This window comes from Syngnathus floridae, chromosome 5, assembly GCF_059516105.1.
Source record: "Syngnathus floridae isolate MCC-2025c chromosome 5, RoL_Sflo_1.0, whole genome shotgun sequence".
Taxonomy (NCBI): Eukaryota; Metazoa; Chordata; class Actinopteri; order Syngnathiformes; family Syngnathidae; genus Syngnathus; species Syngnathus floridae.
Genome location: NC_142417.1, coordinates 19,001,527 through 19,023,447, shown reverse-complemented (window position 1 = coordinate 19,023,447; position 21,921 = coordinate 19,001,527). Strand labels below are relative to the sequence as shown.

The 21,921-nt window shown below is 39.9% G+C and overlaps 2 protein-coding genes and 1 long non-coding RNA gene across 3 annotated transcripts in view; 2 read left to right on the top strand and 1 right to left on the bottom strand.

Moving 5' to 3' along the window:
* Positions 1-2,755: 2,755 nt before the first annotated feature.
* Positions 2,756-8,094, bottom strand: fgf17 (fibroblast growth factor 17). Its single transcript, XM_088377486.1, has 5 exons — positions 7,564-8,094; positions 7,431-7,467; positions 7,064-7,241; positions 5,988-6,094; positions 2,756-3,168 (listed from the first exon to the last, which is right to left on the bottom strand). The coding sequence occupies exons 1-5, from the start codon at positions 7,593-7,595 to the stop codon at positions 2,866-2,868; spliced, it is 657 nt and encodes a 218-aa protein (XP_088233612.1). The 5' UTR covers positions 7,596-8,094; the 3' UTR covers positions 2,756-2,865.
* Positions 3,804-6,906, top strand: LOC148398456 (uncharacterized). Its single transcript, XR_015858832.1, has 4 exons — positions 3,804-4,126; positions 6,022-6,114; positions 6,239-6,334; positions 6,612-6,906. It is a non-coding gene; the product is annotated as an uncharacterized LOC148398456 (long non-coding RNA).
* A 5,862-nt stretch (positions 8,095-13,956) lies between the features above and the next one.
* Positions 13,957-21,921, top strand: part of nelfb (negative elongation factor complex member B) — a 45,033-nt gene continuing 37,068 nt past the window's right edge. Inside the window, exons 1-2 of the mRNA XM_088376102.1 lie at positions 13,957-14,195; positions 20,893-21,053. Of these exons, the coding sequence (XP_088232228.1) occupies positions 14,082-14,195; positions 20,893-21,053 (275 nt within the window). The 5' untranslated portion in view covers positions 13,957-14,081. The remainder of the gene's footprint in view (positions 14,196-20,892; positions 21,054-21,921) is intronic.

The following is a 21,921-nucleotide window of genomic DNA, read 5'->3' as shown; positions in this document are numbered from 1 at the left end:
TTTCTGTTTCAGTTCAGCCTTGATGGGGCCTCAGTCCTCTTTCTGTTCACACTAGGTCCTCTAGAGCTCTCAGACTCCCACTGCACTGCATTCTGGGTAGTTTTTGATATCCCCTGACTCCCTGCTTCTTTGCATTTTATCTCGAGTAGCTAAATACTTTAGTGTTTTCACTTTTATTCTGCATTGTATAGAAGTTCTATCAAAACCGGCTGCTTTCATTCTCTCAGAAAATTCTTGAAATACTTTCGCATTACGGTGGGTCGTAGATAGTTGTGATTTAATGCTGTCTTCGTTCCAAATTTCCAAAAGACATTCCGTTTCGTCTTCTCCCCAAACTATGCCGCGTTCAGGTGCCGTGGCAGAACTTTGAACGGCACATGCTTCTCTACGTTTACTATTAGAACCACGGCCACGACCACGAGTTGCTGCTACCATACTTTGGATTCTCTGTTCTCTACAGTTTTGTTTTTGCGCCTGCAGTCACGTGACCAATCTACGGCAAGCCACGGAGGTTACAATACAGTGCAAAAAGGCGAAGTGAACCCAGTGCGCTTTGTGTTCACAATGCACAGATTAGGTGAACCGTACCGTTGACATTTTAGCGAACCGTACTGAGACCACCTCAGGAGGTGGTCTCAGTACGGTTCGTTTTAAAGGGGTCTGAGTACGGTTGGCGTGTTCACATATCCACGAAAAATGCTGAGTCATCGATCTGAGTTCGTTTAGAGGGCTGAAAGGGACCAAGTGTGAAAACACCCTAAAGGGGTCTGAGTACGGTTGGCGTGTTCACATAGGCACAAAAAATGCTGAGTCATCGATCTGAGTTCGTTTAGAGCAGGGGTGTCCAAGTCCAGTCCTCGAGGGCCGCATTCCTCCATGTTTTCCAAGTTTCCCTCGTTAAACACACCTGATTCAATGATCAGGCTCCTGCAGAACGTGAGGATGAACTGATCATTTGAATCAGGTGTGTTTAACGAGGGAAACTTGGAAAACATGTAGGAATGCAGCCCTCGAGGACTGGACTTGGACACCCCTGGTTTAGAGGGCTGAAAAGGGACCAAGTGTGAAAACACCCTTAGTGTCTCGTTGAGTGCAACAGCAGTGAAAATATGCTTATATTTTATATAAGTATAAGCATATAAAGTTCAAAGTCAAAGTCAAAGTCAGCTTTATTGTCAATTTCTCCACATGCCAAAGACACACAAAGAAACCGAAATTTCGTTCCCCCCTATCCCACGGTGACAAGACATGGCTCACAACAGACAAACAGTAAACAAGTAAAACAAAAGCGTGCCGAATAAATAATGAATAAATAACACAACAATAAATAAATAAATAAATAATTAAGAGGAGCACAAAAAGAAAAAAAACAAAAAAGAGCAAGTGCGCGTACAGCAGACATTCCCGAAAATAGCGCAACAGTGCCGCACGCTACGCAGAAGGGGGTAGCGAGTTCAGGGCCCTAACAGCCTGGAGGAAGAAGCTGTCGGCGAGTCTGGTGGTGCGGGAGCGCAGGCTCCTGTACCTCTTCCCAGAGGGCAGAAGGTCAAACAAAGAGTGAGCCGGGTGACTCACATCTCTGGCAATCGAGGTTGCCTTGCGGGTGAGATGGGAGGTGTAAATGTCCTTCAGGGAGGGAAGCGAAGCACCAATAATCTTACCAGCCGTATTCACTATGCGCTGCAGGGCCTTCAAGTTCTGTTCAGTGCAGTTACCACCCCAGACAGCGATGCAACTGGTGAGGACGCTCTCAATGGTGCCACGGTAGAATGTAGACAGGACTGCCTGAGGAGCACATGCACGCCTGAGCTTCCGCAGGAAGTACAGGCGGTGCTGAGCTTTCTTTGCCAGTGACGAGGTGTTCGCGGACCAGGAGAGGTCCTCACTGATGTGCACCCCCAGGAACTTGGTGCAGCTCACCCTCTCCACCACAGCACCGTCGATGATCAGCGGCAGGTGTGTTTTGTGACCCTTCCGGAAGTCAACAATGATTTCCTTGGTCTTACCGACGTTCAGCAGGAGGTTGTTGTCCCTGCACCACGTGGTCAGAAGGTCAACTTCTGACCTGTACCGAGTCTCGTCGCCCTTCGTGATGAGACCCACCAGAGTCGTGTCGTCAGCAAACTTCACTATGCGGTTGTCGCTGTAGGTCGCAGTGCAGTCATGCGTCAGCAGGGTGAAGAGCAATGGACTGAGCACGCAGCCCTGGGGGGCCCCTGTGCTCAGCGTGATGCTGGCGGAGATTTTGTCGCCAACACGCACCACCTGAGGCCTCTGACAGAGGAAGTCCAGTATCCAGTTGCAGAGGGAGGTACTGAGGCCCAGCTCGTCGAGTTTGGAGATGAGTCGCTGCGGCACAATGGTGTTGAAGGCAGAGCTGAAGTCCACAAACAGCAACCTCATATATGAGTCCTTTCTCTCCAGGTGGGTGAGGGCCGAGTGGAGGGCAGAGCAGATGGCATCCTCAGAGGAAGTTGCTCTTATTTATTCATTGTATGTGCCTTCTTATTTTTACTTTTTGCATTGTTTACTTGAATGTTTTGTTTGTCTGTGGATCAATTGGGTGTAATATGTCTTGTCTCCACCGTGGGATAGTAGGAAACACAATTTCGATCTCTTTGTATGTCTTGACGTGAAGGATTTGACAATAAAGGAGACTTTGACTTTGACTTTGAACATTCTCCAACAAAGACACTCCGGAGAGTTGAATATATATTTAATCTGCTTCAGTCAACATCTGTATTTACAACTGGTATTTACAACTGAACATTTTATTTTGTTTTGTGACATGCTAACCATATTTTACATAAAATGTACAAAAAAATCCATAGTTCTTTTTTTAAAAATGTTACGGCTGTTGCCAGTTCACTTATTTTTTGCTGCCAAAGTACATGATTTCTTGTTCCTTTTTGCTCGATGTGTGACTGGAAATCGAATAAACTCAAAATGTTTGCTTTGGTCAGCATTGGGAAAGGGTGGTGAACCTGTGTGGAGCCGTTTGATGAAATGGACTTCTCTCTGGTTCTCTCTTGTCTTGGAGGCTTTGAGTGGCTTCCCTTTTCTTGTGAATGCGAGATACCAGCTCTCATACTTGGCATTTTGAAAAGCTGTGTAATTATTCTCCAGTACAATCTCTGTGAAGATACAATCCCTGCTACAACCAGTGGGCTGCATGAGAGAGAGAGAGAGAGAGAGAGAGAGAGAGAGAGAGAGAGAGAGAGAGAGAGAGGTTTCTTTGAAGGAATAATATTCTTTGTATTAATCAAATATTTACTCATAAAAACTCATCTATGAGTTTCAAATCAATTCAGAGTACAGGAACACCTGAGCAGTTATCACAGTTATATTTACATATCGTGTGGGTCAGGCTGAAACCTATGTTGAAACTTGTTAGATTTCATAATTTAGACAAATCTATTCTATTATTCGGTCCACGCGTACATATGCGTGTGTGTGTGTGTTGTGTGTGTGTGTGTGTGTGTATGTGTGTGCGTGTGTGTGCATGCGTGTGTGTTTAACCAATCTAGTGCTGAAATTGTTGAAACTTGTTAGATTTCATAATTTAGACAAATCTATTCTATTATTCAGTCCACGCGTACGTATGCGTGTGTGTGTGTGTGTGTGTGTGTGTGTGTGTGTGTGTGTGTGTGTGTGTGTGTGTGTGTGTGTGCGTGTGTATGTGCGTGTGTGTGCATGCGTGTGTGTTTAACCAATCTAGTGCTGAAATTGTCTTTCACATTTTGTTCACAATGTTAATGGTTGAAGGTTCAGTTTTTTTGTTTGGTTTTTGTTTAATTTTTTTCTTTTTTACAATAGTATGTTCTGTGCGGCACAACTCGTCTGAATGTGGTATTCTGATTAATATTGAGTTGTGGAATATGAATTAAGCAACAAAATCCACCTGTCTTTATCTGTCTGTGCCAGAGACGCTCGGCCGGCAACTTCCCTCAGCCACACCCGTTCGTTACTGTAATGTCTGTCACCTGCTTCCTCTTGTTACCTTGTGTATTTAAGCCCTGCCCGTGTATTTTTGCCAGTCGGTGTCTACTGTTGTGTTCCGTCCCTGGCTGCACCCAGTGTTCCTGTCCTGTTGTCATTTTCTCCCGGTCTTGTCTGGAGGCTCACGGTCAGAATTTTATCCGTGTCCAAGTGGACTTCTGTTGGTCGGTCTGTCTGTTTGCTTGCTGTGAGTCTCCATCCTGCCTGTGTCTTCGTTGCCCACTTTCCTCCCTTCCAACTCCCTTTTCCCTTCAATAAACCCCAGTTGAAGCTGCATTTGTTCACCTGGCTCCACTCATTCCTGACAATCTGAGGGTGTGGCCACTCTCTGTCAACTGAAAGTTACATCACAATGCTTAAGGACTCAGTGAGCAAACATTACATGACCAAACCCAGAAAATAAGTGAGCCGTGATTGATTGCTACCTGAGTGCTTAGGCCCTGTGATGTCATTTTCAGTCGAGAGCAAGTGGCAAAATAGTCACCCCCTGATGTGGATAGAAATGTGGGGATTTTGCTGCTTACATTTTTTTTCTCAGTTGCTTTGTTACACTTCCATCCATTCATCCATTTTCTGTACCCCTTGTCCCCACGACGTGCTGTAGCCTATACCAGCAGTCATCGGGCAGTAGGCAGGGGACACCCTGAACTGGTTGCCAGCCAATCACAGGCTTTGTTATGTTTCTCAGATTAGAATTTCTCAGAACTACTTCTTCAGTTTTCACATCATTGTATCACTTGTGAAATAAAAAAGTTCGTGTCTTTGAACAAGTTGCATGTTTTGGCACATTGACGCAAATATGTATATAATTCTGAACAATTATCAAGTGTTTCTCACATTCACAGCTGCTTGTCATGTTAATGTTATAGGTCTTTGTTGAATTGTCTCCCACCTTTGAACATTTTGGCATTAATTCACTCTAAATTTTATATAATTGAACAAGTCACATGACACGCATATTTGTAAACATTTTATATATTACTTTTTTCACAGGCCAAACCATTTTTTTTTTTTAAACAAAGGGAAATATGTGAACCATTAGCGCCACCAATGATCATTTCCGAAATAGTTCATGGCAAGTGAAGATAATTGTTGTGATGTGGAAGACATTTGTGGCTTAAAGGAAATAGGAAGACTTTACTGAAATTCCTACAGTGGTGCATCTACTATTTTCCCTTGGGAGATTGTCCCATGTTCACATTTCTACTTGTTTTTATTTTACACTTTTTTTTATTTGTGCTATCCAAAGCTATCGTTTCCTTCCTGTGTCACAATGAAATTATTTGCCAACAAATTACAGTGCAAACAGTAAAAGTGAAAGGTCAATCTTTCGCAATCACTTTCAATCAAGCTTCAGCATACATAACATTTAGCTTTCAGTCATCGAACTTTTAGCTTTCTGTCCTATCTGTACAAAATGACACAAACACTCGTCGGTCTGATGGCACTGCCATGTTCTGTGACACAAAATTTTATTTTAAGAGATATCCTAATGATTTTGTAGAAGACAATGGCTTCGGAAGGGGAATCATGATGTTTTGCTGTTTGTATTCATTAAAAACTACTCTTACTATACTGCAAATTTTAAACAGTATTTCACGTTCCACAAACGCAATATTAATCAGAAAGCCATTTTAGACGAGTGGTGTTCTAAACCTATATGATTTTCTATCTATATGTTTTAACTGTACCTCTCCTATAAAAGTGATTATTTTGGCAACACGGAGATTCTGTCTACGGCAGTGATATATAAAATTTTAAAAATCCGAAAATACACAACCAATGAAAGACAGACAGTCGACAGACCGACAGACAGAGGGACGGGCGAGCAGGAGGGCGGTTGGGGGGGGCGTGCGGTTAAGCAGATAGACGGATGGATGGAGGGATACAGTAGATAGAATATGCTACGACACATAAGAAATATCTTATATGTAAGCCCAGCCGGCCTCAATTTACATTACATACATAACATACATACATAAGAGTACCTTTCCAACAAGTTTTCCCTTCCGGTTCATGCAGAGATACCGTCCACTTTCTGCACCTTTAATCCTGACACGGCTGCCAAAAGTGTCTGTCTCAACAAAGAGACGAGCTGCAAAGAAATGTAGAAAGGTACATATTATTTTGAATCACTATGTACAAACTTGAAAGTTGTCACGGACAACTCAGTTAGATGGAAGTTCCGAATCTATTAGATCTGGATAAATGGCTTTTTTTTTTTTTTTTTACTTTCAAGCGCCAATGGCATGCTTGTGGTGTGTATTGAAACAATATGCCCTTGGACACGTAAAGCACAATCTGTTGGGTGGCAAAACCAGCTTGACTGATACCGGTAGGTAATCAAAGTGGTAGGTAATGGACAAAGTACACATACAGTAGATTCCTGTCTTTCATCTACAGCTAAGCCACTTGATTAACTAAATAACTTAAGTTTTTAATGCATTTCAACTTGCAGCAAATTGTGGCAGTTGTGAATTTGTAAATTGCAATAACTTTGTGTATTGAGGCCATAAAAAAATGACTTTGCTTATCAGCCACTAATTTGCTAGACGATAGCTTTGTGGATACAGCAGATAGGTTAACATGCAGCGGGGGTTGCGTTTTTACAGGATGGCTGGAGGTGAAACCTGACTGTGCTGAAGGACAAAGCCTACTCAGCAGGAGTGGAATTGATCTATTGTTTGTATTTAATAAATTACTCAAAATTCTCATTCATACATTAACTGATAAATGTGAGATACATATCCACTGTCAATGTCAAATAATTAATTAAACAAAAATGTTGTCTAGTCATAATGTTCCTCGAGTCATAAATCCCTCGATTCCATATTTGTTATGTTATGTCATATTTGTTATGTTAGCTTCCAAAATTATAGACTGTATACTTTCGCTGTATAGTTAGTTATACAGTAGTACATATTAAGCATGAAATACAAACGTTTAAAACAATGTTTTTAATCTTGTGAATTAATGCTTCTGGGTTAATAATGTTTTGTTGCTCGATGTAAAATGTCGTATATAGGTCCAACAGAATGAAGTCAGAGAGTGAGAGAGCTCTTACCATAGACATTTCCATCCTCAGCTGTGGCGGTGACCCTTTTGCCCTGAATCTGGATGTGTTTTGTACTGGTGCGGCTGTAGAGCTGGTAAATCCTGACCTGTCTGGGGCTGACCTGGTCCGTCACTGCGCCCTGTGTCCTCATGTACTGGTTAAAATTAGGAAATGGATGATTCTCCCCCTGTTGTTTTGCAAAGGGAAAAATAAAATCTATAATTTTTTTCCATCTAAATTGGGATTAGTCAACCTCTGAGGTTATTCAAGTTGTGTTAATATATATTTGAAACTGAACCGTCTAATTGATCAAATGAAATGTTTGTCTAGATTACATAAAAAATTAATAATGAAAGGCTAGAGTCTAGATTCTTACCTTAACATAGCTCCAAAGCATGACAAACTGAAATGATCTGCAGAAAAGATTTTAAAGAAAGTTATAATATTCTAATTTACTGACAGCCAAGACTAATACCAAAGAGTTATAATGAGGTTCACGGTATACTTACATGTAAATATAACGCTCGTTTATTCCATACATTCTCCCCCCTGTTGAAAACAATAAAGAAGTGGATTCTGAGGAAGATATGTCCTAAATGGATGCCGGAAATTTAACCCAGAAAAGCAGTCCACACCAGTCCATTCACACCATCGGAGTCTCTGCAATCGGAACTGTGATTTCCCTTCAGATGTGTCAAAAACCTGATCCAGTTGATGGAGTGTTGGAGTCCTCTTCCAAAAATCCATCTAACTCCTCAAAGGTCCATCCAACTATATCCATTTTAGTCCAGATAAGGTGACATTTCACATTGGCTAAGTGTCAAATAAAATAAAACTGATCCGAGTAGAGACCTGTGTGGGTAAATCCCATGCATTGAAATGCTTCACTCTGTCGAAATTGTTTTCTTCTTGTTTTTATGTTGAAAGGTAAAGTCCCGCCCTGAAAACTTTCTTTAGTGGGTACTCAGAAAAATCACATTTTCCTAAAATGAAAGTGAGACTGTAACAGCTTGAAAGTTAACAGTTGCTTTAATTACACATTAATTTCCTCAAATACAAGCGCAAATTGTCCCTCCCATCAAGCTTTCACGCTCATTTGTATTGCATTGTATTTAAAAGCAGGAGACATGGGTGTGGCAAGCAGACTCCTCCTACTACTACCGCCACACTTCCCTTTCATCTTACGTTAACAGGTCGGTCACACTTCCAGTTCACATTAAAACAAATCATGTGGACAAAAGCCCTGTTTCATCCTTGCATAATATGCAATCAACATCCAAAGAAGAACAGGACATAGTCAATCCCCCTGCCAGGAGGGAACTGATGGGAAACTCAAAAGAAGATGATCATAATTGCAGTAGTTTATTGATCCATGAAGGCCATTTGTGAAGAAATAGAAAAGATACGGTCGTAAGTGTCATCACTCTAAATATCTAAATATGTGAGTAGTATAACTCAGTATCCTAATGTTTATTTACCTTAAAAACAGCAAAAGACAGCCCTAGTGATAAGTGTAAATGCAGAGACATGGGTTGTAATCTCAGATCAGGCCCTCGTGTGGAATGTTGACGCGCCATACAAGATAGACCTACTAAACCAAACACAACTGAAAAAAAGTTAGCCTCAAGTAGGACATTGACTGACTCAAATTATCTACCCAGCCATTAATTTGCTTTATTGCTTAACGTATTCAGGGACACGGAGATCTGGAGCCCATCCCAGTTGATTTTGAGTCGTCAAAATACACTCAGGATTGGTTGCCAGTCAGTCACAGGACAGGTATACGTAGATGAAGACAACTGTTCAAAGTTATTGAGTGGGAACCAGATAGGTAGCTTGCAGCAAAATAAGGCAACTGTTCTACCCCATTAAGGACTAATACCAAATATAATGTTATGAATTTAAATGTATTGTAGTTGTTTCCAATTTGTTAACTTCATATTCATACATTTTGTAACCCACCTGAAATAGGTGAGGTGGAACCAATCTCAGCTAAGGTTGTGTCAAGAAGAGGACTGGTCACTGACTAATATAGTACACGTATCTATCTATGAGCAATTTAGAGTTGTTAATTAACTTAAAATGCATGATTTTGGAACAAACAGGCCAGATAACCTGTAGAGAAAGCATTGGAAGAATATGCAAACTCCATACAGAAGGGTCTGCACCAAGTTCTGAACCAGGGACTTTGAGGAAAACACTGTTAACCACTTTGAACACACTGACCCACAACAAAAATGAGTTTGACACCTCTTCAGGCAACTACTGTTTCACTAAGAGTATTATTATCCATCCACTTATTAACTGATTAGATTTGTCGGCAGTTAATATTAGGGTACATATGATGGAAACAAACTTGGCAGCTACTGTATGAGCAAATTAGTGTCTTTGATTAACCTGGGAAGTATGGTTTTGGAATGTGGTTGGAAGTGGAAGCAAACCCATGCATGCACGTTGAGAACATACAAACTCAACACTGGAGAAGCTGAGCTCACTGATTATTTCACAACTAATGTTTTCATTAGAACTGCAGAGCTAAGATTAAGATTGTACCACCAGGCCCGAAGACAGTTTACAACAATTACATTTTATTTACATTTGTATGACAGTTAAGAATGTTAAAAGCACTGCCTGTAAAGACAATACATTTTTCAGGTGACAACAGCTTAACTATGGAATGGAAACATGAAGGCCCTGCAGCGCATACTGAACACGGCTGGTAAGATTATTGGTGCTTCACTCCCCTCCCTGAAGGACATTTACACCTCCCATCTCACACGCAAGGCGACCACGATTGTGAGTGATGTGAGTCACCCCGCTCACTCTTTGTTTGATCTTCTGCCCTCTGGGAAGAGGTACAGGAGCCTGCGCTCCTGCACCACCAGACTCACCAACAGCTTCATTTTCCAGGCTGTTAGGATCCTGAACTCTCTTCCCCCTTCTGCGTAGCGTCCTGTACTTTTGCGCTATATTCTGACTGTCTGCTGTATGCACACTTGCTCCATTTTTGCTCCTCTTATTTATTGTGTTATTTGTTTATTTATTATTTATTCATCACTCCTATTTATTCATTGGTTGTGCCTTCTTGTTTTTATTTTTTTTTATGTTGTTTACTTGTATGTATATAGTGTACTATGTCTTGTCACCGTGGGATAGTGGGAACGTAATTTCGATTTCTTGGCATGTGAAGAAATTGACAATAGAGCAGACTTTGACTTTGAAACAAATACAGAACAAATTTGATGTTGGCCAGTGTGCCAGAACGGATTGTGAATGATCTTAGAGGTGATTGGCTGGCATCTCACTCAGCCAAAACTAATCCGTTAACATAAAGTCTTGCATGGCACATCATGTTTGATTGTGACATTTAAAATCCTTCGGAACATTCATATAAACACATAATATAAATGTCAAGACAAAAGAATTAGAATGACCCAAAACTTTAGCTTTACCACAAAGAGGAAATGTTGCTATGGAGATAAACAACCATTAAAACACATTCACAAATACCAGCAAAAAAGACTTTTTAATTAATCTAACATGTTTTTGGACAGTGGGAGCAAGTTTGAGGACCCAGCTCGAACATGTAAACTCCACATAGAAAGGCCCGTTTATGGCATGGGGCTCCTACAACTGTAGTAACAAGTGGTGGTCTCCAATCAGCTCTGACATCGTCGTAAAAACCTCGACCATAAAGAGCAACTGGCCTCCTTTTTCTGACCCTGCAAAAATAGAGGCAAAGGTTCAGGACTGGGTGGTCCATTTTATGAACGAGCAAACTAAAAGTAAAGAACTTGAGGATTCACTATGTGCTCTTCTCAAGTCACCTGAAGCTTGCGGTTTGAATGGACCTAAACATTATTTTTTTTACATTCACAGTACCCAACAGGAAGTACAGCAGCCTGTAAAAGAAAATCTGGCACTGTTGTACTGGCGCAAACTAGTTTTCCAGCAATCTAGGGGGTGGCTAGTCATGGCATTTTTATAATAAAGCAGTTTCGAAATTTACATGAGAATATGCAGTCATTGTGGAGAAATGTAAGGCTAGCAGTGAGGAAAATGGTGTGAAAATATGATGGCACTGACACAGTAAAGCGATCAGTCTGACGAATGGAGCCTTGAAGTACTTAAGAATGCTAGACTGTGCTTTTGAGCATACTAAAACAGTCTGTGGAGCAAAACATTACGACTTGATTTAACCGTGCTTCTAATGCCTGTTGAATTGAATCGTCATTCATGAGATCAGGGATGCCATTAATATTTGTCACCTGTGGGTATGTGAAGCTCTTTGAGACCTTTCTGTGATTTAAGGCTACATAAATATTAACTTGACATGAGTAATTTCATGTATGAAGGGATACCATATCAGTTCAACTTTATTATTATTATTGTTATTGATAGATGCTCGCACTGTTCAAATGTATTATTATGTGTTATTATCATCATTATTATCATTATTGTTATTATTACTGATAGATGCTACGGTGGTAGCATTTGTGTACACACACAAACTAATATTTTGAGGAAATGCCTTGTATTCTTTGTCACTTGTATTTCAATGTACACATTCATTTATGCATTTTGGGAAGGAATCAGTATGCTTTATATAAACCAGACAACATCACTCCTCTTCAACTTTGCCAATTTTCAGGTGTATCACTCAACAACAACATTCGTTCACTTTTGGTGAAGCCACTATTTTGTTAATTTGTATGAGTGCTTTCCAACGACATGGGTCATGTTGGTTTCTGTTGGAACTTTTTAAAATGTATCTATTGTAAATGTAACATGTTTTTTGTTGTGATTCTACATCTTGAGTTGAATAATTCTGGTCACATGCCTCATGCTGTAGTGTCAAACAGTAGGTAAATTTTCAGTGACTATTTCAAATGACACCATATCATTCCACCAATAGGAACAGTCAATGTGGAGTTTGTCTCCTTTTCCCAAACAACTCTTTACTCTTCTTGAAATAAGATTTTCAAGATTCTGGAGATTGTCCGTGGAAATTATAGCTTACTTTAAATGGAGTTAAGTATATTGGGTGTACAAAATAACCATTCTGTAATAACCCCAAATTGTACTTTAACTATGTCCTTGTGAAGCAGCAATACTAGTTAAAAAATAATTTGGGATTTAAAATTGGTTAAAAGACTTTGTGATCAGATTAACTGTACTTGGTCACTGAAAACAATCTTATGTGCTTACATGCTGTTGGTATGTACCCAGAGTCGTATTTGAGTGGGAAGGTCACTTCAAAGCTCATTGGGGCAATCGCTGCGTGGAATTAACAAATGAGCCAGTTGTAAAACTTAACAAGGTGTTAAGTCTGCCTTCTGTGTGCCCTTTGACTTTCAGCATGCAGACCCGGCCAGTCCATGGATAATTTTACACCGCATTTTTTGGGGATGGGAATTTTCTCACAATGTCAGGATGACTATCTAGGTTAAAGACAGCAAAGTCTGCACCGGAAAGAGTGTATCCTCCGAACTGGGCTGAGTTTTGTAATTAAAGCTACAATTTTTTTTTTTTTTTTTTTAAGGGGGAGTGATATCTTGAAATGCTGGATGCCCATGGCATTATATTAATCAGCTCATTGGCCTACTGTTAGTAAAAGAATAAACAAATTACTTAAAATTCATATTTTAGTGAGGAAAGGGAAAAATAATTGTATTTTGTCAGTTGTAGGTTGGATGTCACTAACTAGGGAGGAATGAAAAGGCATTTTAATGTTTTATGAAAACCTAACAATTATTGCATTATTTTAGCAATGCGCATCATTGTCACCAATAGTCAAAAGCAGACTCTGCATACAATAAAAATAGGACTTTCAATAATAGCCACATAGCATATTTTGGCCTTTACTTTACGCAATATTTTTAAACTCACTTGAGGAGCAGCAAATGTTTAGAGAAGAAACATACAGTGGCTGGTTGTATTTCTAGGTATAGACACTTCTGACAAATCTGTGCATTTCAGAAATATGTTACCGACCTCTTCACCTCCCTGCCATTTGTGTTACCCTAACGTTCACCACCACCCCAACTCCTCAGATCATTCACCACCAAGTTCTGCACACACGCACGCGCACGCACGCGCACACACACACGCGCGCGCGCACGCACACACGCACGCACACACACACATTTATAAACACACACGTAGACACGCATGCATTTTATATATATATATATATATATATATATATATATATATATATATATATATATATATATATATATATAAATGTGTGTGTGTGTGTATGCGTGCGTGTGTGTATAAAGAAATAATCTGCACCATATGATGCTCAAAACCTTTTAAAAGCCAGATATTTATTTATTCGATGTCATAATACAAATTCTTATATCTCTGACAGCTTTCCAAGACTCCACACAATATGCAAAACATAGACGACACAATTGATACATTTCTTGTTTGACACAAACTGCACATAGTGAACACATTTACAAAAATGTTTGAACTTCTTTGGCAAGCAAAACAATTTACTTTAAACCATTTTTTTTTTTTTTTTACAAATGCTTTCACTCAGTATGTCAGAATATTATGTTTAAGACACGGAATATGCTGTGATCGGAATTATATTCTTATTGTTCTACAATATAGTATTTAGAATATAGTATTTTGTAGTCCCCCCTGCTCGTTGACGATTACCGAACTCAGCCACCCACCCCCACCCTTCCAGACTCTTGTTTGATTTGTGTCAGAATTGAAAACGGAATGAACGGGAAGGCACACAAGCACGCACACAAGTAATAATTTTCAAACAAGGTCCTTACGTATTATGAAATGAAACAGCATTTCTTCTTTTTTTTTTTTAAATCAATACGCACATTAAAACGAATGAATTAAATGCGGAACTAATATTAAGCTGCGTTTCTGACGAACTATTGATTAAGTAACCACTCTCGTCAGTTTGTGGCTGAAACCATTCGTGTGTCTTGGGCGGTTATCAATTCCATAAATCCTTGCAGTCATTAGAATTCTGCATCACAAAGTCGATGTAGAAATGGAAACAAAAATGTTCGGGGGTTTGCCTGAGCTGGGGATATCGAACGGCGAGGACCTGAAAGAAACTCTCACCAACTGCACAGAACCTCTGAAAGCTATTGATCAGTTTCAGGTAACGACAGTATTTCGCAGTGCCATTAAGATTGTTAATTTTATTTTGTAAGACTTTATGAACCCAGTAGTGTCCGATGTGTTCATAGCTGGACTATACAATATAATAGATCTTTACCGCGAACTTTTACAGTACAAAAATACACCCGTCACACAATTTACAACAGCTGCCCGCAAGTATAAATGCAAAATTGCTGCAGTCCGATTTTATTTACAAATCAAGGTTTTGTATGTGTTTACAGACGGCATCTTGATAGTTTATTTAGGATACCCCGAGGATACGCACTGCGACCCGGAAGTTCTCCTCAACCTGACATGCCGTCAAGGGTTTTTGTTTCTATTTTTGTTTCCCTGAGAGAGAATGGGAGTAAATTTGTATTTCTGGGTTCGGAATTTTGCTCAAGACTTGTTTAGTTTATACCAAACAGTACATTTTTCCAGAAACAGTAAAATCAGAGTCACCTAATCAAGTTATTTGTATGGAATTTACCAGATTTTAATTACCCAGTGTATATTATCAACTGATGTAGTAAGTAAACATATCCAAAGTCATCTTAGGGTCCAGTTCTGACAAGCAGGCTGTTCTTTCCACCCCTTTCAAAATCATCAAAATTCTAGAGGGAATGGTATCTATGACTGTAGCAAACTCTTTTGGGGTAACAGGTAAGTGAAATTTGTTTTAAAAAAAATCTGTGTATTTTAAAAGTCAAGCTTTACGACTGATATATTGGCTGACCAAAATGATTTTGAACCACAGCTATTCAAATTAAAGCATTTTTAGAGCGTGATTATGATAGGACCAAGCCAAAATCATTGGTTTGTGGAAATTACTTAAAGCCAAGGGTAAATCTTTCTATTTTGTTTTCACATAAAAGTACAAAGACCTCAAAATTGAGAAAATTTATAATCAGGTATAAAGTTCCAAAGAGATGAGCGATAGCACTAAAATGTTTTTATCCAATTAATTTTTAACCCTAAACAAGGCAGTTAAAACCAGCAGTCTCACAATTATTACATTTAATTACAATTACATTAAAATGAATAATAAATTCTTATTATATCAAATATGGACTATACATAAAATATATTATGTATAATTAAGTGTATATAAAACATATAATAATAAATTGTTGCAGCCATAATATTAAGTTGATGATTATTTGCTAAAAACAATAGTTTATCAGTTTGAACATGAAATCTTTTGTCTATGTAGTGTATTCAATTAAAAATAGGTTGAACATGATTTGCAAATCATTGTATTCAGTTTTTATTTATGTTTAACGTCCCAAGAACTTTGGAATTGGTTTTAAATTGGTTGTACAGCTCTATCCTTTATGGCACGCAAAATGCTCAACACACATTCAAGTCACAGTTACGCTGTCTCTGCTTGCCAAGTAAAAATATTTCCAAACGGTAAACATTATCAGTATTACATGACGGAAGCTTCCTGTTAGCATTCCACAACAACTACCATTTAAAAATGACAAAATAACACAAAACTATTAAATACCCAATCTATTTTTCCAGAGTCCGATCAGGAATAAGTAATAAATAAATAAGTCCACTTAGGCATACTTGAGTTTTTTAAACTACAAGTCTCTTCGAGTAATGAAGATGTCGGATTTGCGAAGCTGTTTGGCCACACCCATTTCCTTGTTTGAGAGTCCCAACCAAAAGGATGTGACATAATAGACAAACATACATACAGTGGAGCCTCAGTTTTCGACCACAATCCGTTCCAGAAGGCTGTTCGAGAAGTGAATCGTTCGATTTATGAATTATTTTTTCCCATTACAAATAATGGAAAACACATTTAATCTGTTCCAAGCAAAAATTAAACCACGCTTTTTTAAAGCATTTTTTCATTATTTTACTCCATAAACTGCATAAATAAGTGAAACGTTTTCTTAATTTCAAAAAACAAAAACAAAAAAAACCTGCAGAAATTCTAATGAAAGATAACATACAGTACACGTACTGAATCAAAGTTCGTGTGGCTGTTGTTTGATAAGCACAGTCGCCCCTCTCGCAACATCACTTCCTTTAAGAGCGTCTTTGTTTTTCAGGATCGAGCTTATTGTCAATTTTGACATGCAAAACTTCCGTGCCAACTCTGACACACGCACACAGGACTCATATTTTGCCATTCATTCTTTTTTAAATTCAACCGTTTTGCGCACTACTTTTCGCCATGATCAGCTTTACTGCTCCCACTTGCTTCCTTTGATTAGAGCTGATGCAATCCTCAGAGTAACGAGAATGTAATAACGAACGGAGTCAGTTGGCATCCGGGTCCTCTCGGCTCATCTCGCGAGGTTCGACAACTGAAATTTCGTCCGACATCCGAAGCAAAAAAATCTCGAACTTTTTGTTCGAATACCGATTTGTTCGAGAACTGGGACGTTCAAAAACCGAGGCTCCACTGTAATAGAAAATGGAGAAAACTGAACCGAGTAACACCTGCAACACCTGGAGGGATGGATTACGTTTTTCTACAATCTTGGAGACTCCAAGTGCACAATAAAATGAATGTAAAAGCAAAAAAATGGCTTTTCCATGATATGTCTCCTATACATATTGCCAAAGATTCAACTCTGAGGCAACTACTGATTTCCACCAATCAATGCTTTGGTTTTATGTGCGCCAATGTGAAGGGACATTGCCACAGGGCACATTATTGGCCAGGGCTCATTGATTACGCGTAACATTCACAGTTAATAAAGCACTGACTTTAAAACGACTGTAGATTGAGCAACACAACATATTTTTAAACGGCTTGTTCTGTCAGATCAATGTTAGAGATGTACCGTATTTTTCGGACTAAAAGTCGCTCCGGAATATAGGTTGCATTAGCCATAAAATGCACAATAACGTGAAAAAAACATATATAAGTCGCTCCGGAGTATAAGTCACATTTTGGGGGAAATTTATTCAACAAAATCCAACACCAAGAACAGACATTAACGAGCAACAACAGGCTAAACCAAACCTGGGCAAATTACGGCCCGCGGGCCACATCCGGCCCTTTGTGCGTCCCTGTCCGGCCCGCATGAGGCCAATCGTAATTTAAAAAAAATAAAATAAAAATTGTGTCGTGCGTACAATACAACTGTTTCGCTTTTATTTTGAAAGGCGTCGCACTTCCGTGTAGCGTGCGTGCATGTGAGCTGTGCATATGAGCTGTGCGTGTAGGTGAACAGCGCGAAGTAATGCTGCCCTCAAAATGTGTGCTAACGCGAAGAAAAGAAAAGTTGACAAGGAGCGCCGTGTTTTCAACAAGACATGGACTGCCAAGTATTTCTTTACAGAAATGAAAGGTAAAGCCATGTGCCTGATTTGTGGTACATAGGTCGCTGTGTTTAAAGAATATAATTTGAGTCGCCACTACACGACCAAGCATGAGAAAAAATACATGTGTCTGATAAACAGGGCGCATCAGAGGCTGATACATTGCTAGCAAAACTGCAAGCCCAACAAGGACTTTTTATCAAACTTCACACCCAGAGATGGAGCGGCTTTGTCATTTTAGGAAAAGTTAAAGAAGTTAAGAATAAATTGTACTGATTAATAATTGTTTTTTTATTTTACCTTTACACCACAATTTCACATAGCTTAATATAAATATAAACAGAATAATTGTATTCTTCTAATTACCAGTACCAACTATTTAAAATAAATAATTTAGTGCATTTTACAATGGAAGAAAATTGAGCAGGTTTAAGTTATCATAGGTGTGGCCCTCTGACACAACTCAGGTTTTTCATGTGGCCCCTTGTGAAAATTAATTGCCCACCCCTGGGCTAAATGATAGGTATGCTAACGTAACATAAACACAAAAGAAGAGCTGAGAACGGGCCTAACGTAACATTTAGAGTTATTCAAAAAACTATTACATAAATAACACGTTTATAAAACCATCTGCGTCACTCCAATTCATTAAATCCATCGACCGTCCTTTGTCAACAACGGGTGCGCGCTGCTGACGGCGCTTGCACTTCAAAATATTCCACAGGTCCATATAACGATATATAAATTATATATCAAATAACTATTATATCGCGGCTCGGTGGGGCACTGGGTAGCACGTCCGCCTCACAGTTAGGAGCGTGCGGGTTCGATTCCACCTCCGGCCCTCCCTGTGTGGAGTTTGCATGTTCTCCCCGGGCCCGCGTGGGTTTTCTCCGGGCACTCCGGTTTCCTCCCACATTCCAAAAACATGCTTGGTAGGCCGATTGAAGACTCCAAATTGTCCCTAGGTGTGAGTGTGAGTGCGATTGGTTGTCTGTCTCTGTGTGCCCTGCGATTGGCTGGCAACCAGTTAAGGGTGTCCCCCGCCTACTGCCCGATGACGGCTGGGATAGGCTCCAGCACGCCCACGACCCCCGTGGGGACTAAGCGGTTCAGAAAATGGATGGATGGATGGATAACCATTATATAAGCAATAATATTATAAGCAATAATATTATCAAACCATCTGTCACTCCAAATCATTAAATCCATCGATCAAATTCCTCGTCCTTTGTCAACAATGCCGCGCGTGCGCCCTGACGTCAGCCTCGTCGTTATTCCACAGGTCTAGTATATAACTATATTGTAGCGTTAACAAAGTACAAGGAAAGACGTGGGTTTGGTAAACAGCTCTTTATTTAACAAAACAAGAGTTCAACGAGCCAACTACTGAACTGTAACGATAAAAACATATACAAGTTGCTACACGAAATAAAATATATCAAATAACTATAACATAAATAGTTACAGCCGCAAGCACCGGCGTCGACTTTCAGGCGTGTGGCGGCGTGGACTTCCATCCCCGGAGGTGGCACTTCCAGCCACGGAGGTGGAAGAGAGCTCCATAGAATAGGACCAGGCGTGCATAAAAGCCATGTCCGAGCCCCATCCACCGTCCCCGGACAGCCACCCGGCCGAGCACCGGCCCCCAACTTCCATCCACGGAGGTGAAAGAGAGCTCCGTAGAGTAGGACCGGGCGTGCGTAAAAGCCATGTCCGAACCCCATCCACCGTCCCCGGACAGCCACCTGGCCGAGCGCCGGCCCCCGACTTCCATCCACGGATGTGAAAGAGAGCTCCGTAGAGTAGGACCGGGCGTGCATAAAAGCCATAATAGTTTTTCAAACCTTCTGTGTCACTCCAAATCATTAAATCCTTCAAACTCTTCGTCCTTCGTGTCACTTACAAACAAAGCCGCTCATGATGCCGGTAGTAGTGGGGCCCTTCGTCATCCCGTGATCGAATCTTTGTCCTTTATGCGAACAACCGCCGCGCCACTGACGTCACTTGAAATTCAAATTACAGTAATCCCTTGCTACATCGCGGTTCGTTTATCGCGGTTTCACTTTTTTTTTTAATTTTGAAAATTTATGAAAAACTTCACATATAAGTCGCTCCTCAGTATAAGTCGCTCCCTCACCCAAATTATGGAAAAAAAGCGGCTTATAGTCCGAAAAAATACGATAGTTATTGACCCAAACAATTATGCAGATTTTTGTTTTTCAATTAAAAATAAGCTATTTAAAGTCCCAGAGACACCGGTATATGTATAAATCGGTTTTAGTTAGCTTATGGGCTTATAAATATAAATTGACGATCAAAACAATGAAAAGGAAGCTGTTGCTCTGAAAAATTTTATTTAAATTTGCCGCGCAGACGAGTTTGACTGCACCGAGCGGCCTCCTTCTAGACTGGGGAAGAAGCCGGAAGTGACTTCTTCCGTTCGTTCGTTTAGCTTCAGTGAATGTAAACACAAGTATGTCGAAGCGTGACGGGAGGGGCACAATTCAGAAAACGTGCTCAGCTCGTCGAAAAAATGCGATTTAAGCAATAAAATTTAAAAAGCGCCTAAAACCTAAACCAAACGCTGCAGATGCTCATTTCTTCATGCGCCGTGGTCAACTCGGCACTCTAAAGCCCTCTAGAGAACCTTTTACTATGCCAACCTAACCAGATTGACGTCAGAGGCACATCTCAGAAAACGTGCTCAGCTCGTCGAGAAAATGCGATTTAAGCAATAAAATTAAAAATGCTTATAAAACCTAAACCAAACGTTGCAGGTGGTCATTTCTTCGTGTGCCAAGATCAACTTGGCGCTCTAAAGCCCCCAAGAGCACTTTTTACTATGCCAACCTAACCAGAGTGACGGGAGGGGCACAATTCAGAAAACGTGCTCAGCTCAGCTCAAGTGAACTGCTAGATTCAGCATATTCTGCGTCAAAAGAGGTTTCTGAATTGGATAAAATCATGCTAATATTGCCGTTAGAAACGGAGCTGTCGCTATCATCCGCCATGTTGTTTGGGTTTGTTGAGATCCGGATGCACAATTTGTGACGTCGCAGTAATGGCGCCACCAGTGTGGCTGCGTGCGGAACCCGATCGATAAACTGGCATTTAATTTTAGCTTTATTCTTAGTAATCGGTGTCCATTTTTAATTTCTAATGCGGCAAATGTGTTCTCTTTATACATTCTATCAAATTCCGTTCTAATTGGAAAAAAAAAAAAGATGTCTCTGGGACTTTAAAGTTTCAGTCTGAATCATAGCCATGTTACTAAAATATTTATTTTCAATGATTAAAAAAGGCAATCACAAAAGATTTTAAGTTTGTGCTCATGTTTAGACATTACTAATAATAGATACTAAGATAAGATACTAATAATAACAATTTGATGTATCTTATGACCATAGATGGAAAATGGCATTTTGTTGCCAACTCTCCAGTCTGCCCTTCCTTTTCTGGATCTCCACGGAACACCCAGATTGGAGTTCCACCAGTCAGTCTTTGATGAACTCAGAGAAAAGCTGATGGAGCGAGTGGCTACGATTGCTGAGGGCAAGGAGGAGGACCGGTATGATCATTGAAGTTTTAGTTTGTCCTTTAGTGACTGCCAGGTGGTGCTATAAGCATTTCTCCTCACACGTTATGTTGTGTATAATAACAGTAGCTACGTTTACATGTACAACATTTCTTCAATTCGATCAGAGTTCGAATTAAAATTATGATCAGTACATTTTTATTCCGATTAGAATTTTAACCTGAATAAAAGTGTCCATGTAAACATAGCCACTGATGCCTCCTGCAGGAAACCACAGTAGGGTAACTTCCATTGTCTGCAGGTGTTAATTTGCTCATTTTCTTCTTAAAGTGTTCAAGCATACAGTACCTGCGGCACTTTTTTCAGTCTCCCCATGCTGACCATTCTCGTGCCTTTAGTAGTAGGAATAGTGCCACCCTCACGATGCAGAACACCGTAGCACTGTATGTATACCATGTTGGGCCTCAGCTTCTGTGGGCTACTGCTATGCTATTGTTGTATCGCATTGTTTTTATTTCACCGCACACATTGTGTGTGTGTGTGTGTGTGTGTGTGTGTGTTTAAAAAAACAACTTAATTTGCCTGTGTCTTCTTGTTTGTGTGCATGATGTAGTCCCATATTTCTCAGACTAAAAGTCGCTCCATAATATACGTTGCATCAGCCATAAAATGCACAATAAAGTGAAAAAACCTATAAATGTCACTCCGGAGTATAAGTCGCATTTTGGAGGAAATTTATTCGACAAAATCCAACACCAAAAACAGACATGAACGAGCAACAACAGGCTAAACGATACGGTATGCTAACGTGACATAAACACAAACAAGAAGCTGAGAACAGGCCTGATATAATAATAACAGTTATTCAAATAACTATAACATAAATAACACTTTTCTCAAA